Source organism: Protopterus annectens, chromosome 6.part0 (assembly GCF_019279795.1).
Source record: "Protopterus annectens isolate FY-2018-M chromosome 6.part0, PAN1.0, whole genome shotgun sequence".
In the NCBI taxonomy this organism is placed as follows: Eukaryota; Metazoa; Chordata; order Ceratodontiformes; family Protopteridae; genus Protopterus; species Protopterus annectens.
In genome coordinates this window covers 28047296-28064384 of record NC_056737.1, presented here as the reverse complement: position 1 = coordinate 28064384, position 17089 = coordinate 28047296, and the positions used below count along the sequence as shown (strand labels likewise).

Genomic DNA, 17089 nt, shown 5'->3' with positions numbered 1-17089 from the left:
ATGCATGCCATCGAGGTTTTTCAGCACCAACTCCAGCAAGGCCATTTAATGATACGGACAGACAACACCACTGTGATGTGGTACATAAACAAGCAGGGGGGCACCCACTCTTACCCCCTTTGCAGACTGACAATGCAGCTTTGGGAGAAATCACTGAGTCTAAACATCCAGTTACAATCCCAGTTTGTTCCAGGAAAAGACAATGTGTTGGCGGACAGCCTAAGCAGGAATTTCACAGATCCACACGAGTGGAGGTTACATCCGAAGGCTTTCAGACAACTCACTTCGACGTGGGGCAAGCCAGAAGTGGACCTTATTTGCCTCTCACCTCAACCATCTTCTACCAAAATTTTGCACAAGGACATACCATCCAAAGGCTTGGAAAATAGATGCCCTTTCATTCAACTGGAACTCCCTAGCAATCTATGCATTCCCACCTCTGTCACTGATGACCTCAGTATTACTAAAGATCAAAGCAGAGAAGCCCAAGTGAATCTTAATAGCTCCGGATTGGCCAAGACAACACTGGTACCCACTACTACGGAGCATATGTCACACCAGGAGGTGGGCCCTCCCTCAGTGGCCTCTACTTTTGACTCAACACAATTTCGAAACACTGCATCCAAACCTTCAGACACTGCAGCTAACAGCCTGGGAGATCCTATAAATAACTTCAGCTTATCTCTCTCCAAGGAAGTTCAGCGGATACTAACAGAGGCTCGAAGACCATCCACCAGAAAGGTTTACTTAGCAAAGTGGAAAAGATTCAGCAATTGGAATACCAGCAAGGGGCATGATGCATCATTACTGAACATCCCACTTATCTTGGAATATTTGGCAGATATGTTACAGAGCGGCCTCTCATATTCTTCAATAAAGATACATGCATCTGCTATCTCAGCTAGATACAACACTCATCCTCCTGTTTTCTCTCACCCCTTACTAAGACAATTCCTCAGGGGAATCAAGAACATTAAGCCACCAAGAAAGGCCCCAGTGCCAGCCTGGGACCTCAATTTTGTCTTAGAAAAACTGACTCTACCTCCTTTTGAGCCAGCAGCTTCAGTTGACTTGGACTTTCTCTCATGGAAGACAGCTTTCCTGTTGGCAATTACGTCAGCAAGAAGAGTTTTGGCGCTACAGGCCCTAATGGCAATACCACCCTTTATTATTTTCCACAGAGACAGGGTTTCATTAAGGACCAACCCTACTTTTATGCCAAAGGTGGTATCTAGGGTTTCTCTAAATCAAGCCATTCATCTGCCTGCTTTCTTCCCCAATCCTGAGAATAAGGGGGAAAGACTTTTGCATACCTTGGACATTCATAGACAACTTCGATACTACCTGGACAGAACCAAGGCCAGTAGGAAGTCTGAACAGCTTTTTGTAGCTTACGCCCCTGCAGTCCAAGGAAAAGCAATTTCAAAACAGACTATTTCTAAATGGATTGGACATTGCATCAGATTCTGTTATTCCTTTCATGGAAAGACTGTTCCAGCCTATGTCAGACCACATTCCATCAGAGCTACAGACACCTCTACAGCCTTTTTAAGAGGGGTGCCTACAAAGGACATTCTAGAAGCTGCTACATGGAGCTCCGTGCATACATTCTCCAAACACTACAATCTCCCTCTATATTCCAGATCCAGAGCAGGCTTTGCTTCGGCAGTCCTGCAGGGTTTGATTGCCACACCATCTCTTTCCTAGAGCATACCTCCTCCCTCGGCTAAGCTATGGTATTCTACCCACATGTTATGACTGCAGTTGCATTCTTGAAGTACATAGTACAGTTTTGTACCTACCATAAATGTAGATGTCCGATAGACATGCAACTGCAGTCGGGTTTTCCCTCCCTCCATACCCCTCTATGCCTAGGGTCCACTCCTATCCCTCTTACTCTTAGCTGGGGATATCTGTTATGGTGTATTTGTTTTTGATTGCTCATGTATTTGTTTGGAATCCTGTTTCTGTCTTACAATTTGATTACAGCCTTCCTTGGAGGGCACCTGGCATCTGGGGCAAGAAACACTGAAGAAAATGGCGTCGGCTGATGCTTATGTACTCCAGCCGCTCTGACGTCAGAGAGAAATGCGACATCAGCCGACGTCGGACCCAGACTTTGGAATCCGGCTGACCGAGGGCTGCCTGAGGCAGGACAACCCACATGTTATGACTGCAGTTGCATGTCTATCGGACATCTACATTTATGGTAGGTACAAAACTGTACTATTCTTAGCTTAGCAGAGGATCTTATCTCCTTAATTTGAGGTTCTCAACCTCATCCGGACAGGGGCTGTCAACCACCTCCAGACAAAAGGCCCAGGGTTGAGCCCTCTGACCCCCACTCCTCAGATGAGTCCACTGATGGCTCTACTCTGTCAGACCACCAGGAGGAGGCTTATTCGGCCTACGAGGATTCTGATGCTGAAGAATCTATTCCCTCGGCCTCCCCTCCTGAAGAGTTTTCCTTGGAGAGACATTACACTCTGAGAGAACATTTTCAATGGCAGGGTCAGGAATTCTCTGATTCTAGAAAGAGATTAAGGACCTTTTACATTTACCTCAGCATAGGCCTTTAGCTATACCTCCTGTTTTGAATGTTATTGATGACGTGTACTCTGATGCTAGTACAGCCCCTGACTCTCTCCCTCCGGCTCCTGCCAAACCTGATAGGTACTACAGGGTCCCGGACTCGCATCTACACCTGTACAAGGCCCACTCTGCTGATCCAGAAACTATTTCCCAGGGCCCAAAAGGGGTTGCAGCTGCCACTGCTAGAAATCCTCTACCCTCTGAAAGGGAGTCCACAGCTTTAGAGAGATGGGGTAAGAAAGTGTATACTTCTGCAACTCTTTCCATGAGGGCAATAAATTGTCAATTTCATATGATACAGTACCAAGAGTATTTGTTAGATGAATTGCATAAGAAACTGTCTTCTTCTGAACCCCTTGATCGCAAATCCCTTCAGGATCTGGTACATAACTCCCAGCAGGTTAGTAACCATTTCTTGCAGTGTGGGTTATGATGCATTGGAAGCTTCATGTAGGTCAGCTATGACAGGTGCAGTCATACGTAGGCATGCTTGGCTGAAGGAACAATCTCTGCCAGACCATGTTAAAGCTAAGCTTTTGGATGCTCCTATGGAAAAGCAAAAATTATTTGGTTCCACGGCTCAAGAGGTCTTAAAGAAATTTGAAGAAAAGGCAAAATCTGTGCAAACAGTCAAAGACTTTCTGCAAGTCCAACCACCAAGATTCAGCAGAAATTGGCCTACTAAGAATTGGTCCTTTCCGGACTGAGACAGATCTGAGAGGCAGGAATAGGCGTGCCAGAGGTAGAGGGCAAGCTAGAGGCTACTTACAGAGGCCGTCAATGGCAGCCTCCCAACCAGAGAGGTAGTGCAGGAACTACAACTGCTACACCAGGACAGACTCAATGACTTTGTTTTGACTCCGCCGACCAGGGCTCTATTAGCACCTTTGGGCGGAAAGCTTTCTTTATTTTCAAAAAATTGGCACAGCATTACAAGGGACACATGGACACTGCAAATAATAGACAAAGGATACAGGTTCCATTTCCACACATTGCCAAAAAGAAAAGGTATGCCAGACCTGCCACCAAATCAGAGGGCAGAGGCTTTGAAACAAATTTCCAACTTAATACAAATGAAAGCTATAGAAAAGGTACCTCTTTCAGAACAAGGCCAAGTATTTTACTCCAGATTATTCCTTGTTCCAAGAAAAGAAAATCAATGGAGGCCTATTCTCGACTTGTCCGCACTGAATACTTACCTCATTGTGCCAAAATTCAAAATGCTGACTCTACAGCAACTCCTTCCCATGCTGGGCAAGGGGTCTTGGCTGGTGACTCTAGACCTCAAGGAGGCATACCTGCATGTCCCTATCAGACAAAGTTGCAGAAGACACCTCCGATTTCTTGCAGGGTCAGAGCATTATCAATTCTCAGCATTGCCCTTTGGCTTATCTACTGCGCCCTGAGTATTCACGAAATGCCTGGCATCAGTAATTGCACACTGCAGACTTCAGGGGATACAAATTTACCCATATCTGGACGACTGCCTTATACAAGCGGACAGCAAGCAAACTTTGTTAAAGGACTTGGATTATGCCGTCCACCTACTGCAGGCCTTGGGATATACAGTCAACATCCACAAATCAAGACTTGTTCCATCCCAAAGAATAACTTTTCTGGGTGCGGATCTAGACACAACCACCCAAATGGCCTTTCTCATAGAAGAAAAACAAAAACAACTACCGGATTACTTCAAGAATCTGACAAGACAAACTCAGCTGACTGCAAGGAAAATCCTGCAGGCCCTGGGTTACATGGCATCTTGCATTCTTCTGATTCCACAAGCAAGGCTGCATATGAGAAAATTACAATGGTACCTAAGGAGTTTATGGACTCAGCACAGTCACAGCTTAGAAACTTTGATCCCACTCATTCTGTGCCTCCAAAAGGAATTTCTGTGGTGGGCTCAAGCCTGCCAGTCGAACAGCGGGTTGCCCTTCAGCAAGCCAAGAGCCAACCAAATCATCACTACGGACGCTTCAGACCAAGGTTGGGGAGCACACATGGAGGGCAGATGTATCCAAGGGCTATGGTCACAAAGAGAGCTGCGCATGCACATAAACCAAAAGGAAATGCTGGCAGTGATGCACGCAATCGAGGCCTTCAAACATTTTCTTTATCAAGGCCACCTAGTCATAAGGACAGACAACACAACAGTTATGTGGTCCATAAACAGGCAAGGAGGCACCCATTCCTACCCTCTTTGCAGACTGGCAATGAATCTATGGGAACTTTCCTTGAAACTCAATATACAGCTGCAGTCCCAGTTCGTGCCAGGGAAAGACAATATACTGGCAGACAGCTTAAGCAGAAATATCATGGATGCACACGAATGGATGCTGCACCCAGACATCTTCTTACTCATAACACAGTCATGGGGAAGGCCGGAAATAGATCTGTTCGCCTCCCCCCACAATCATCAACTGAAGAAATTCTGCTCAAGGACATACCACCCACAAGCATGGAAAGTGGATGCTCTCTCTTTCAGCTGGAAAGCTCTAACAGTGTATGCTTTTCCACCTCTCCCATTAAGGACCAAGGTCTTACTGAAGATCAGGACAGAGCAGCCCAGAGTGATTCTGATAGCTCCAAACTGGCCAAGACAGCACTGGCACCCACTGTTAAAGAGCATGTCACAGACGAAACCGTGGCCTCTCCCCCTATGGCCACTTCTACTGACGCAGCACAATTTCAAGACTCTGCATTCCAACCTGAAAAGCTTGCAGCTAACTGCCTGGAAAATACCATGACTCCTCCTCAGGATAAGCTATCCCAGAGAGTGAAGGGTATTATTATGGAAGCTCGACGGCCTTCCACAAGGAAGGCATATTCAGCAAAATGGAGAAGATTTCACACTTGGAACACAACAAAGGGCCTAGATGTGACAGTGATGAACATGGCACATATACTGGAATATTTGGCAGAATTGTTCCACAACGGCCTGTCTTACTCTTCCATTAAGATACATGCCTCTGCAATTTCAGCAGAATACAATGTTAATCCACCTGTCTTCTCTCATCCTCTCCTGAGACAGTTTCTAAGAGGAATCAAAAACATCAATCCTCCAAGGAAACCACCTCTACCTGCTTGGGACCTTAACATCGTGTTGGAAAAACTAACACTTCCTCCCTTTGAATCAGCAGCATCTGCAGATCTACAGTTTCTGTCCTGGAAAACTGCCTTCCTTCTGGCCATAACCTCAGCAAGAAGAGTATCTGAGTTACAAGCTCTAATGGCAGTACAGCCATTTCTTATCTTTCATCAGGACAGAGTTTCATTGAGAACCAATCCTACATTTATGCCAAAGGTGGTATCCAGGGTATCTTTGAACCAAGCTATTCACTTGCCTACATTCTTCCCACAATCACAAAATAAAGGGGAGAAACTTCTGCACACCCTGGACATACACAGACAGTTACGCTACTACTTGGACAGAACTAAAAGTTACAGAAAGACTGACCAGCTGTTTGTAGCATATGCTGCTGGGGTACAAGGAAAAGCAATTTCCAAACAGACAATTTCAAAATGGATAGGAAATTGCATTTGTTTTTGTTACTCCTTTCATGGAAAAACTGTGCCAGCTGACATTAGACCTCATACCACGAGAGCCACAGTCACCACCACAGCCTTCCTAAGAGGGGTGGCTACCAAGGACATTTTAGAAGCTGCTACATGGAGCTCCGTGCATACATTTGCCAAGCATTACAATTTACCTTTATACTCCAGATCCAGAGCAGGCTTTGCTACGGCAGTCCTGCAGGGTATCTTAGCTACACCATCCTTTACTTAGTACCTCCACCCCCAGATTGGCTATGGTATTCTACCCATATGTGATGACTGCAGATGCATCCTTGAAGGACATAGTACAGTTTTGTACCTACCATAAATGTAGATGTCCGATAGGTATGCATCTGCAGTCAGGTTTACCCTCCCTCCTTCCCCTCTGTGGTATACTTCTTGGGTACTTACTATTCTTATAGCTAGCTGGGGGGATCTATTATGGTGTATGTGTTTTTATAGTACTGTGCATGTTTGGATTTGTTTTTGCAATGCATATCTCCAAATTTTAGCCTTCCTTAGAGGGCACCTGGCATCTGGGGCAAGAAAAACTGAGGAAAATGGCGTCGGCTGATGCTTTTATACCCCAGACGCTCTGACGTCGGGGAAAGTGCAACATCAGCCGAGGCCAGACCCAGACTTTGGAATCCGGCCGACCGAAGGGCTGCCTGAGGCAGGACAACCCATATGTGATGACTGCAGATGCATACCTATCGGACATCTACATTTATTGTAAGTACAAAACTGTACTTTTCATACAGCTACTTTTTTGTGTGCACTTCACACGAGTAAAGATGATACTGAATAGGAAATAAGTATGATAGAATTTCTTGAATATTTGTCAGTTTGCATTTTAAATTTGTGTAAGGTTTGTGATGTCAAAATGCTTTATCTGTAATGAAATTAAATTGTTCCTTAGGTGCTTGAACTGATTTGTACTCGTGAGTCTGGTGCAGTGTTTGAGGCTGGAGGCTTGAACTGTGTGTTAACTTTCATTCGGGACAGTGGTCATTTGGTTCATAAAGATACCCTGCACTCTGCCATGGCTGTTGTTTCAAGGTTGTGTGGGAAGATGGAACCCCAGGATTCATCTTTAGAGACTTGTGTGGAGTCCCTGTCTAGTTTACTGAAACATGAAGATCATCAGGTAATTTTGCTGCTGCTTTTAGACTTTATACTTTATTTTCACTTCCTTTTTACAGTGTTAAAGCAGATCCTGGGGCTGACGAATCTAAATTTTTAAATGCAGAGTATTTTTGATATATGTAGAAAAGTCAACTTCCTATGGAAGTCTAGCATACTTCGTAGTAATATGATAGGTACTGTGTAATTTATTTATTTTAAGAAAATCGTATGAAATACGCAGTTAAATGTTTTACCAAGTTAGTTATTGGCTAGATCATAAACATAGGAAATTAAAAAAAAAAAAAAAAAGGGGGGGGGGGCATTTTTATTTAAGCTCTGATTTTACTTTTCACTGGAAAATTAATGTTTTTAAAGTTTCTTGATAGTTATACTGCAAAGACAATAGGTGAAATAAAGTATCTTAATTTGTCATAGGTGTCAGATGGTGCTTTGAGATGCTTTGCTTCATTAGCGGACAGATTTACACGTCGTGGAGTTGACCCAGCTCCATTAGCCAAGCATGGATTGACTGAAGAACTGCTTTCCCGTATGGCTGCAGCAGGTGGTAGTACAGCTGGACCATCATCTGCGTGTAAACCAGGACGTGGTTCCACTGGAGGCCCATCTACACCAGCAGATTCTAAACTGAGTAATCAGGTGTCCACCATTGTAAGCCTGCTCTCAACACTCTGTAGAGGCTCTCCATTAGTTACTCATGTAAGTTTTGCAGCTTTGTAGTACAAAATTAACTTGGGTAGAGGAGCGACAGCAGCTTTATATTTTTTTTTCTTTTTACAGTGGTTAGTATTGTGTGGCGGTTCTCACATGATTTTATTTGGTTGGGACTGAGATTTTTCCTAGTTGGTGGTTAAGATGAGCATATGACACTGATAGAAGTGGTACAATCATAAGGATTGTGAGTTTAATAGCTGAATCTGATAATGTCCATTTCATTCTTCCTCACTGTTGGGTCTCCGGATCCGACTCGACTGCTTCTCAAGACTTATGATCTGAGCCTCAAGCTCCTTTCTTTCAAATAATGCCTCACTTCTCTAACCCTTCAAATCTTGTTTGCCTCCTTCCAGCTCAGATCTGATTTTGTAGCCTCGAGAGTTGTGGGATTTTTCAATTTCACAAGTTGCTTCTTTCCAATTTCTGTCAGTAAATCCTCCTTTTTAACTAGCGCTAGTGCTGTCAACTTTGCTATCTATCCTCCCCTCCTATTTAGCTAGTTTTCATTGGAGGTAGGATTGCTTGACCCTCCCCCTCCATGTTTTTCTTCAGTAACTGTTGATCATCTTCTCCATCCTTCCTTTTGCTTAGCTGTTTAAAAAAAAAAAGCTCTTTTGGTATTGTTTTGTAATGTAGTGTTATAGTCGAGCCGTTGAGTGTGTTGGCTTTAACTTCTTCCTTGTTAGTGCGTGTATGTGTGCTTTACCCCTGCATGTATTAGTATGTTTGATAATCCTACAGGTTTTAAGAGGTGCTCCTGTTGTGGGTGTAAGATTCCCACTTTGGATGCCCACAAGAGGTGCGTGTATTGTCTTGGGCCAGGGCACTTAAAGGTAGAGTGCAAGATTTGTGCGGCCTTTAATCCCAAAGTCCTTGACTGCACAAACAAGCTGATATTGAGAGGTCTCTTACAGGCCTCTGGGGTTCAAACTGCTGTCAATCCTTCTGTTTCCAGGGAGCCAAAAAAGTGTGCCCTCTCAGCATCCTGAGGAACCACAACTTCTGTACCTGAAAAATGACAGGCTATCAAATCCCCAGCCTCATTGGATCCAATTTCCTCGGATCCGACAAAATTGGCACCTATTAAGATCCAAGTGCTGTAAATGCCCAACCTTCAGGTTAGAGTTTCACCTCTGATCCATCACATGTTATTTGGATCCAGAGTTCTTTATCTCTAGGTGAAGCCTCCTTGTGTCTGAAACATTCAGATCAGAAGTTCAGGAGCCATACCCACGGAGCAAATCTTCTCCAGCACCAACTGCTCGGACCAGCCTCTGCACAGTCAAGTCTACACATTCTTCAGCCAAGTCAAGATTGTCTCGACTCTTTTGTTCAGACAGGGACAGGATGATGCGGAGTTTTATCAAAGCTCAGATTCAGTTGCAGATTTTGCTATCTCCGACCCATACTGGATCTGTGAAAGCTCCATCTCAAATAACTCAGTCTCCTCTTCTGACTCGACCTCCAGTTTTGGAACTTCAAGATCTGGCTTTTTCGAGAAAACAGTCATTGGAGCTGAGGATTTGTCTGTCTTCGAATCTGGCAGTGTCCCAGGCTCGCTCCATGCCAATGCCATTGGTGCAGACTCATCAGGGTTGGTTTTGGCTCTGACCTTGTCAGATCTCTCTCTTCACCTAGGGGCTTTGGCCCTTGACAGTTAGTGCTATCTGGAAGCGTCTGATCCAGGATGGCTTCTTCCTGCTTTCCCTTGGTAGCTTTGGCTATGGGGGGGGTCCCTGGATTTGTCTACCTTTTGGGGAGCAGACGGGCCTTTATCCAGACCAAGAGATGCATCTCCGCATCCCCTGGATCCTACCCAGTCAACCTCTGATCAGAACTTTGCACCCATTCTTCCTGTCTGTTGTCAGCCCCTCCGGGAGAGCTTCCAGACCAGACATACCACCTCAGGGGGGCTGGCATTCCTATGATTCCTCCCCTGAGTATCCCACGGGGGAGATTAATCGGAAGAAACAGTGCAAGAGGAAGCACTTAGACTCACCTTTGGAGTCTTTAACAGAGGACACTGACTTTGATGAATTAGAGTCCTCCAGATCTCCACACTGTATCTCCTTCAGAGATATTTTAGAAATCCTGAAGTAAAAATGTGGATGGTTATCCCAATCCCCTCCGAGTAGTTGCTGTTTCTGGAGGCCTTTGGGATGGACCCATCTGTGCCCTGGGTGTCCCTGCTGAACTTACTCTGATTTAGTTGGCTGCCAGGCGTGGAAGGAGCCAGACACCATGGACTCAATACCCAAACATGCAGACAATTACTTCAGCCCACTTAGTGATCGCCTGTACTCGAGCAAATGTGCTCCCATTGATGCCATTGTGGTGGCAGCAGCCACCAAGAAGGAGCTGGTGGAACAGAGCTCCACTGTCTATCCCCCGAACAAGAAGTCTTGGCTGTGGACTGGTACGGAAAGGCATGTATATGGCTCAACTACTTTTACACTGAAAGCATTTAATTATTTGGCACATTTCATGCTTCTCTAGAGGGATCTGGTTAAGGAACTTACCAACTGTATGGCAGAGTCTCGGTTGGAGGAGGACCTCAAGAAGGTATCTCCCTAATTGGCCACCTCAATGAGGCTAATCTCACATGCTGCAGAGGGAAACTCTTGAGCAGCCAGCACAGGCATAGCCCTCAGGAGACGTGCCTAGATGAGGTTTTGCTGGTTTGCAGAACCCTTTAAAACATCTTTCATCAATGCCCCGTTGGTTCTTTGTTTGGACTTTCAATTAAGGAAACTCTTACCCATAGTGAGGAGGAGAGAAAGACCTTATCTGTCATAGGGATCAAAATTTCTTACCCTTAAAGGACTTTTTCAAGGAACCACCAGAGGAGGAAGATGATGTCCCAGGATGCTTTCCCGGAGTCTCAGGAAAAGTCCTCTTGAGGAAGAGGATTTAATAGTAGGTGCTGCCATATAGGCAGAGCGGGTCTTCAGAACCAAGGCTTCAGAGAACCTTCCTCTGGCAGGCACTTCAAGCGCTCCTAAAGGATTGCCCGACTGTCACTTGGGTGCTAAACCTTATTTCCAGAGGTTATTATATTCCCTTTTCCCTTCCACCTCCAAAACCCCAGGAGGAATCTGTAAGATGATCCACCCACACAGAGGGAGAATGCCATTCCAGAGGTTCAGAAGCTTCTAGAAAAAAGTCATCCAGAGGGTCTTGACTGAACAACGAGGCTGCAGTACCCTACTCATGCTTCTTTTTGGTACATAAGACAGGGGACCCATGACCAATTCTAGATCTGAGCAGTCTGAACTTATTTGTCAAGAAGTCGAAGGTCCTCATGGTGATGGGTCAGTCCATACTGCCACTACTACGCAAGGATGATTGGACGTGCTCTATAGATCTCCAGGATACATACCATCATGTCAAGAATAGACAGATGCTCTAGGAGACTGTTGTGGTTCTGGCTAGGAGCCAATCTGTACCAATTCAGAGCACTGTCCTTTGGGCTCACCACTGGCCTTCCCCCACCCCCTCCCGAGGGTTCATAAAGTGTATGACAGTGGTAGCACCTCACTTGCAACTGTACAGATTCCTGGTGTTTCCATACTTGGACTACTGGTTCCATATGTCACCCACAAGGCATCAACTTCTTCAAGCCACACAGTACCTGCTACAAGTTTTCAGTTGTCTGGGAATTGTGAATTTGGCAAAGTCAGATGTCCCCAGGACAGGACACAGAGTTTATAGAAACTCAAACACAGTCAAGCAAGTAGCAGCCTTGCCTCCACAGAGGATAATATCATAGAGACAAGTCCAACTGTTACTGGAGATGTCAACTCCACCTGCTCACCTAGTTTTGTGGTCCCTAGGATCCATGTCAGCTGCCATTCTCCTAGTTCCATTAGCAACGTTCTTCATGTAAGTACGGCATTGGACTAGAGGTCCATTGATCCATTCTGTACCATCCACTTTCTGCTCCCATCAGGCTAACTATGATATGTAAGTGTAACTTGCAGTGGTGAATGGTTTCAAATGACCTCCTTTTTGGCAGGCTTTTTGCTGTTCCCCTCCGATAGCCACAGTGACCACAGACATTTTTTGTTGGGTTGGGGAGGCATTATCAAGGAAGATTGGTCCTAGGTACATGGTCCACGACAGAGACTAAATTGCACATAAACGTTTTGGATATGAGGGCGGTCCTGTCATTGCAATCCTTTCATGACTGCCTCCCTCTGGGAACGATAGCAGTTCAAACAAGCAACATGTCAGTAGTCATCAAGAAGCAGGGGAGAACCCGTTCATAACCTCTGTGCAGGGAGGCCATGAAGGTTTGGAAATGGGCAATCTCTTCAAACTGCTTTCTTCTTGCAACACATGTTCCTGGTCAGGCCAACGTTCTAGCGAACAGACTGAGCAGGTCTGTCTGAGTCCATATGATTGGTCCCTTAATCCATCAGTAGTGGGCAAGGTATTTGGCTGATGGGGCCAACCCTGATGCAGTCTTTTTGCATCTCCCCTGAACAAGTGCAGCAGGTAGTTCGCTTTGATTCCCCCAACCAGGGAATCGCACAGGAACACACACTAGTCCACGATTGGTCTCCTGTATACTTACCCTCATATTCCTCTTTTCCCCAAAGTCCTACAGAAAGCCTGCAGGTTGAAGAGCATATCGAATCTCAATGCTCCCTTCTGGCCTCGTCAAATACGGTTCCCCTTCCTGCGGTATCACAGCAAGTATCCCACATGGGTACTGTATCCCAGACAGGATCTGATCTCCCCTCCATCCGAGCATCAAAGTTGCAGTCTCGGATCCCTATGGTTAACCACTTGGTTTCTCCACTTCCAATGATCCTGTGAAAGACCAGGCTAGCTTTACCCGTTTGAGAAATTATACTTGCTTCCCAAAATTGTTCCACAAAAAAGGTTTGCAGTAGCAAATGGAAGAGATTTTCAATTTGGGCATCAAAACAGAATATTGATCCCTTTTTAGCTTCTGTTTCGGATATCCTCCTGTTCCTAAGTTCGCTTGTTTTTCCACTGTAAAGTTGCAAATGGCTGCAATTTCAAATTTTTACTTTGGGAAAGATGCTTCCTTTTTGTTGCCTCTTTCAACATCCAGGTTATGTAGAGCCTTTATGAAAGGGTTTTTTCTACTTCGGCCTAAAGTAAAAGTTTCATCACCACTTTGGGATAACAACATAGTGCTTTAAGGCCTTACTCAGAAACCGTTTGAGTCTGCGAATTCCTGTGACATGAAATTTCTTACTTGGAAAGATATTTTCCTAGTGGCTGTCACTTCAACAAAAGTGTTCAGTTCAGAACGAACTGGCTCCCTACCTAAGCACCATGTTCAATCATAGCTTCACATCAGGCTTTGTGCCTACTGAATGGCATACGGCAACAGTTATCCCACTCCACAAAGGGGGAGCCACCCCTGATCCCAGGAACCATCACCGTATTAGCCTGGTCTGCAAGGCCATGGAACGTATCATCATGGAACTCCTAGACATAGACATTGGTAACCTTGAAACAATGGATCCCACCCAGTTCGGGTTTGTGAAAGGCAGATCAAGTCTCTTAGACCTGATCGACTTCTTTGAGGCAGTCACCAAAGCCGTAGATGAGGGTAAGGTGATTCACACAGCTTATCTTGACCTTGCCAAGGCTTTTGACAACATCTCCCATTCTGGAATTACAGCTAAACTCACTAAACTAGGTATAAATCCCTAAGTCACAAGATGGGTTGCCAACTGGCTCACTGACGGAACACTCACTGTAAAAGTTGCACACTCCAAATGTGACTTCAAACCAGTGACAAGTGGAGTACCAAAGAGTTCATTCCTGGGACCTCTCCTGTTTATCTACTTCTCTGAAGTACAGGCTAACACAGAAGGTCTTTGGCTAATGAAGTTCGCAGATGACTGCAAACTAGGAGCCATAGTAGAGTCCCCAAATGATGTGGAAATCCTATAGAAGGGCCTCGCTGAGACAGATGCCTGGTGTCAGAGCCATGGCCTCAAGCTCACTGCCAAAAAGTGCATTGTCACCCCCTTTGTAAAAACTCTATACCCATGAACTACTACATAGACAGCAGTCTACTTAACACCGAATGTGTGATGAGACCTTGGGACCCAGGTGGACAGTAGTCTGTCTCTTGATAGTCACATTGCCACAGCAGTCAGGAAGTCCTTCTACGTGGCACACCTCATCATAAAAGGGTTCTCATCCTGGAAAAAGAGGTCATTGTTCCCCTCTACTCGACACTCAGACCCATTATAGAGTACAATGCCTCTCACAAGACAACTGCAGCAGCTAGAAAGGATACAGAAGTAGCTCACAAAGAAGATGACAGGCCTCAAACAGATGCCTTACACTGACCGTCTCAAAAAAACTCCAGCTTTACTCCATAACATATCGCTTACTCCGAGGTGATCGCTGCCTAATGTATAATGCTGTGTCAAAACAAGAGCTGTTGGACATGCTACACTTAAAAAATCCCAATCCCTCCGAGCTACACGCTCTAGGGACCTAAACCTTGTCACCACAATAAACAGGACATGCTGGAAGGATAGATTCCTGTCCCAGAGACTTCCCATACTCTGGAGCAGGCTACCCATCTATGTCAAGCAAAGTTCTTCATTGCCACTCAAGAAAAATCTTGAGTGAATGGGAAATAGGAAATATACCCCGGTGATCACATCAGTGTCTCTGCTTGACAGTGGCACAGGAAAATAACTTTCTTGGGTGGCGTAAGCCAGGGAACCTTGTTGGCTAGGCTTCCATAGGCCCTCGGGCTGATAAACTAGTACCTACCTAGGAAGCTATACAAAGAGTGCCTGACCTATAAGTTGTCATCCAAACTGCATTACATTACATTTTTCAAAGACAGGGTTTCTTTAAGAACCAATCCTACCTTTATAGATAGACTAATTAACCAAGCCATTCATTTGCTAGTCTGTCTCCCAGTTAGTCAAACAAGGGTGAAAATATGCTGCATCTGCTGGATGTACAGAAAGTTGCGTTTCAATCTACAAAGGACAAAGCAGTATAGAAAATCTGAGCCGCTATTAATTTCATTCTCACCTAGTCAGCTAGGCCCAGGCAGTGTCCAAAATCACTCTAGCAAAGTGGACTACTGGTTGTATTTATACAGTTTATGCCTTGAATGGCATGCAGCGTCCATGTCCCCCAAAAGCTCATTTTACCACTTCAGTGTCCACCTGCTTTTTCAGCCAGAACTCCTGTTAGTGAAATTTGTGTAGCAGCAACTTGGGCCAAGCCTGATACATTTTGTATCTCATTACAAATTGGATGTTGCATCTACTTTACTCAGACATCATTCCATGAGGTCCACTCAGGATTCACAAAGCTGGGGACTCTGACCCAAGAGTGAGGAAGAATAAAATGGACAACATCAGATTTAGAAGTTATGTACTTAACATAACTTGACATTTGTGTGGTATCATTCTTCCTCATGTCCCACTCGTCCATCCCCCAACCTAAACAGTAGAGATCTAGAGGTTGTAGGAAACCATAGGTTTCTAGATTGAGCTCCAGATTATGGTGAGATATATATATATATATATATATATATATATATGTGTGTGAATATATATATATATATATATATATATATATATATGTATATGTACTACTGAAAACTTCCGAACTGTTAAAAACAAAAACAGAATTCCAATGAATAGACGCTGAGCCAGAACTGTTATTTGCTGAGCGTTTTGTTCGCTTTATTGGTAACAATCGAACTTCATCAGAGCAAAATGTAATGCATTTGCAATACTGTGCGAGCTTTAAATAGTCTAACTGGTGTAAAAAATACTTCACTATGATTGGTAGATATTCTACGCCAATGCAGTAGTATTTGGACTAATGAGAGACACTGCTATAAAACAAAAGGTTTTATCTGCTAACATCCTGCCACTAGGTGGCGTGCTGTAACTTTTTAGTTGTACCACTTTAATGCACATTTAATGTTGAGATTCTCATTGAGCCCTGGTGGGGTATCTGCTTCAAGGAGGAGTTGCTATCTTAATTCCTTCAGCTCCAGTAGTGTGTTGCAATCCCCAAAAAACTGCTGGACCTGTTCTACCACTAGAAATTCAAAACAGGTGAAGCCATTGCAGCTGGTGGCATATCTGCTTAATGCATTGTAACTGTCATTATGCCTGATGGCTGCAAGGTGTTCCTTCACCCTGTCTGAGAGCTTTCTAATTGTTTTCCCAATGTAGAAGGAAAAACACTGGTTGCAGTAGGCTGCATAGACTACAAAAGTTGAGTGGCAGTCGTGTCGGGCTTTGAACTGCACCGTGATGTTGCAGTGTTGAAAAGTGTAGGATGTGCCTGAGTGGATGAAAGGGCAGACTACACAATGCTTGCAAGGGCCCATACCTTTGGGGTTTTGTGGGTTAGCAGGCTCATGGGGGTCTGCGCCATTCCTGAGTATGGGGGTCTCTTTCCTTTCAAAGGTTTGTTTAAGAGTTCTGGTCTTCTTGTATGAGAAGACAGGCTCATTACCCACTATATGATGGGTGTTGTGGTCCGCTCTTATTATGTTCCAGTTTTTGCCAATGATATCCCTAATGGGTTGCATATCTCTGCTGATGGGGATGGGGAAACTACAGTTTCTGTTCTTGGGTTCAGTAGTTCTGGTGGTCACCTGGGGGGTGAAGCCATGAGTAAGGATGGGTGGGTGTCTGTCTGATCTGAGAGGCCACTTCTTGAAACATATCCTCTACTAGTTGTTTGGGGTAATGTCGGCGGATGAACATTTCTGAAAGGAATTGGCTTTCCTTGAGGAAGGTATCATCATCAGAGATGATCCTGGAGAGGCGGATGTACTGCCCTTTGAGCACATTCTTCTTCATAAAAAAGGGGTGCTGACTATTGAAATCCAGGAAGTTGTTCCTGTAAGTGTTCTTCTGGTACACATTGGAGGTAAGGCTGCCAGTGCTGGGGTCAATGGTTAACTGAGTATCAACTAACTATAAAACCAAGACAGAGACAATATCGGAATACCTGGACTTCATTTTCAACCCGCTAGTTCAGGCAACGGATTTTTACATCAAGGACTCCTGGGACTTTTTAAACAATGCATGTTTAG

At 44.7% G+C, this 17089-nt stretch overlaps 1 protein-coding gene across 1 annotated transcript in view; it reads left to right on the top strand.

The window, feature by feature from the left end:
• The window catches only part of LOC122803757 (E3 ubiquitin-protein ligase HECTD1-like), a 65895-nt gene that overhangs the window by 31499 nt on the left and 17307 nt on the right, over nucleotides 1-17089 (top strand). Inside the window, exons 3-4 of the mRNA XM_044073447.1 lie at nucleotides 7070-7297; nucleotides 7711-7992. Coding sequence (XP_043929382.1) covers nucleotides 7070-7297; nucleotides 7711-7992 — 510 coding nt within the window. The remainder of the gene's footprint in view (nucleotides 1-7069; nucleotides 7298-7710; nucleotides 7993-17089) is intronic.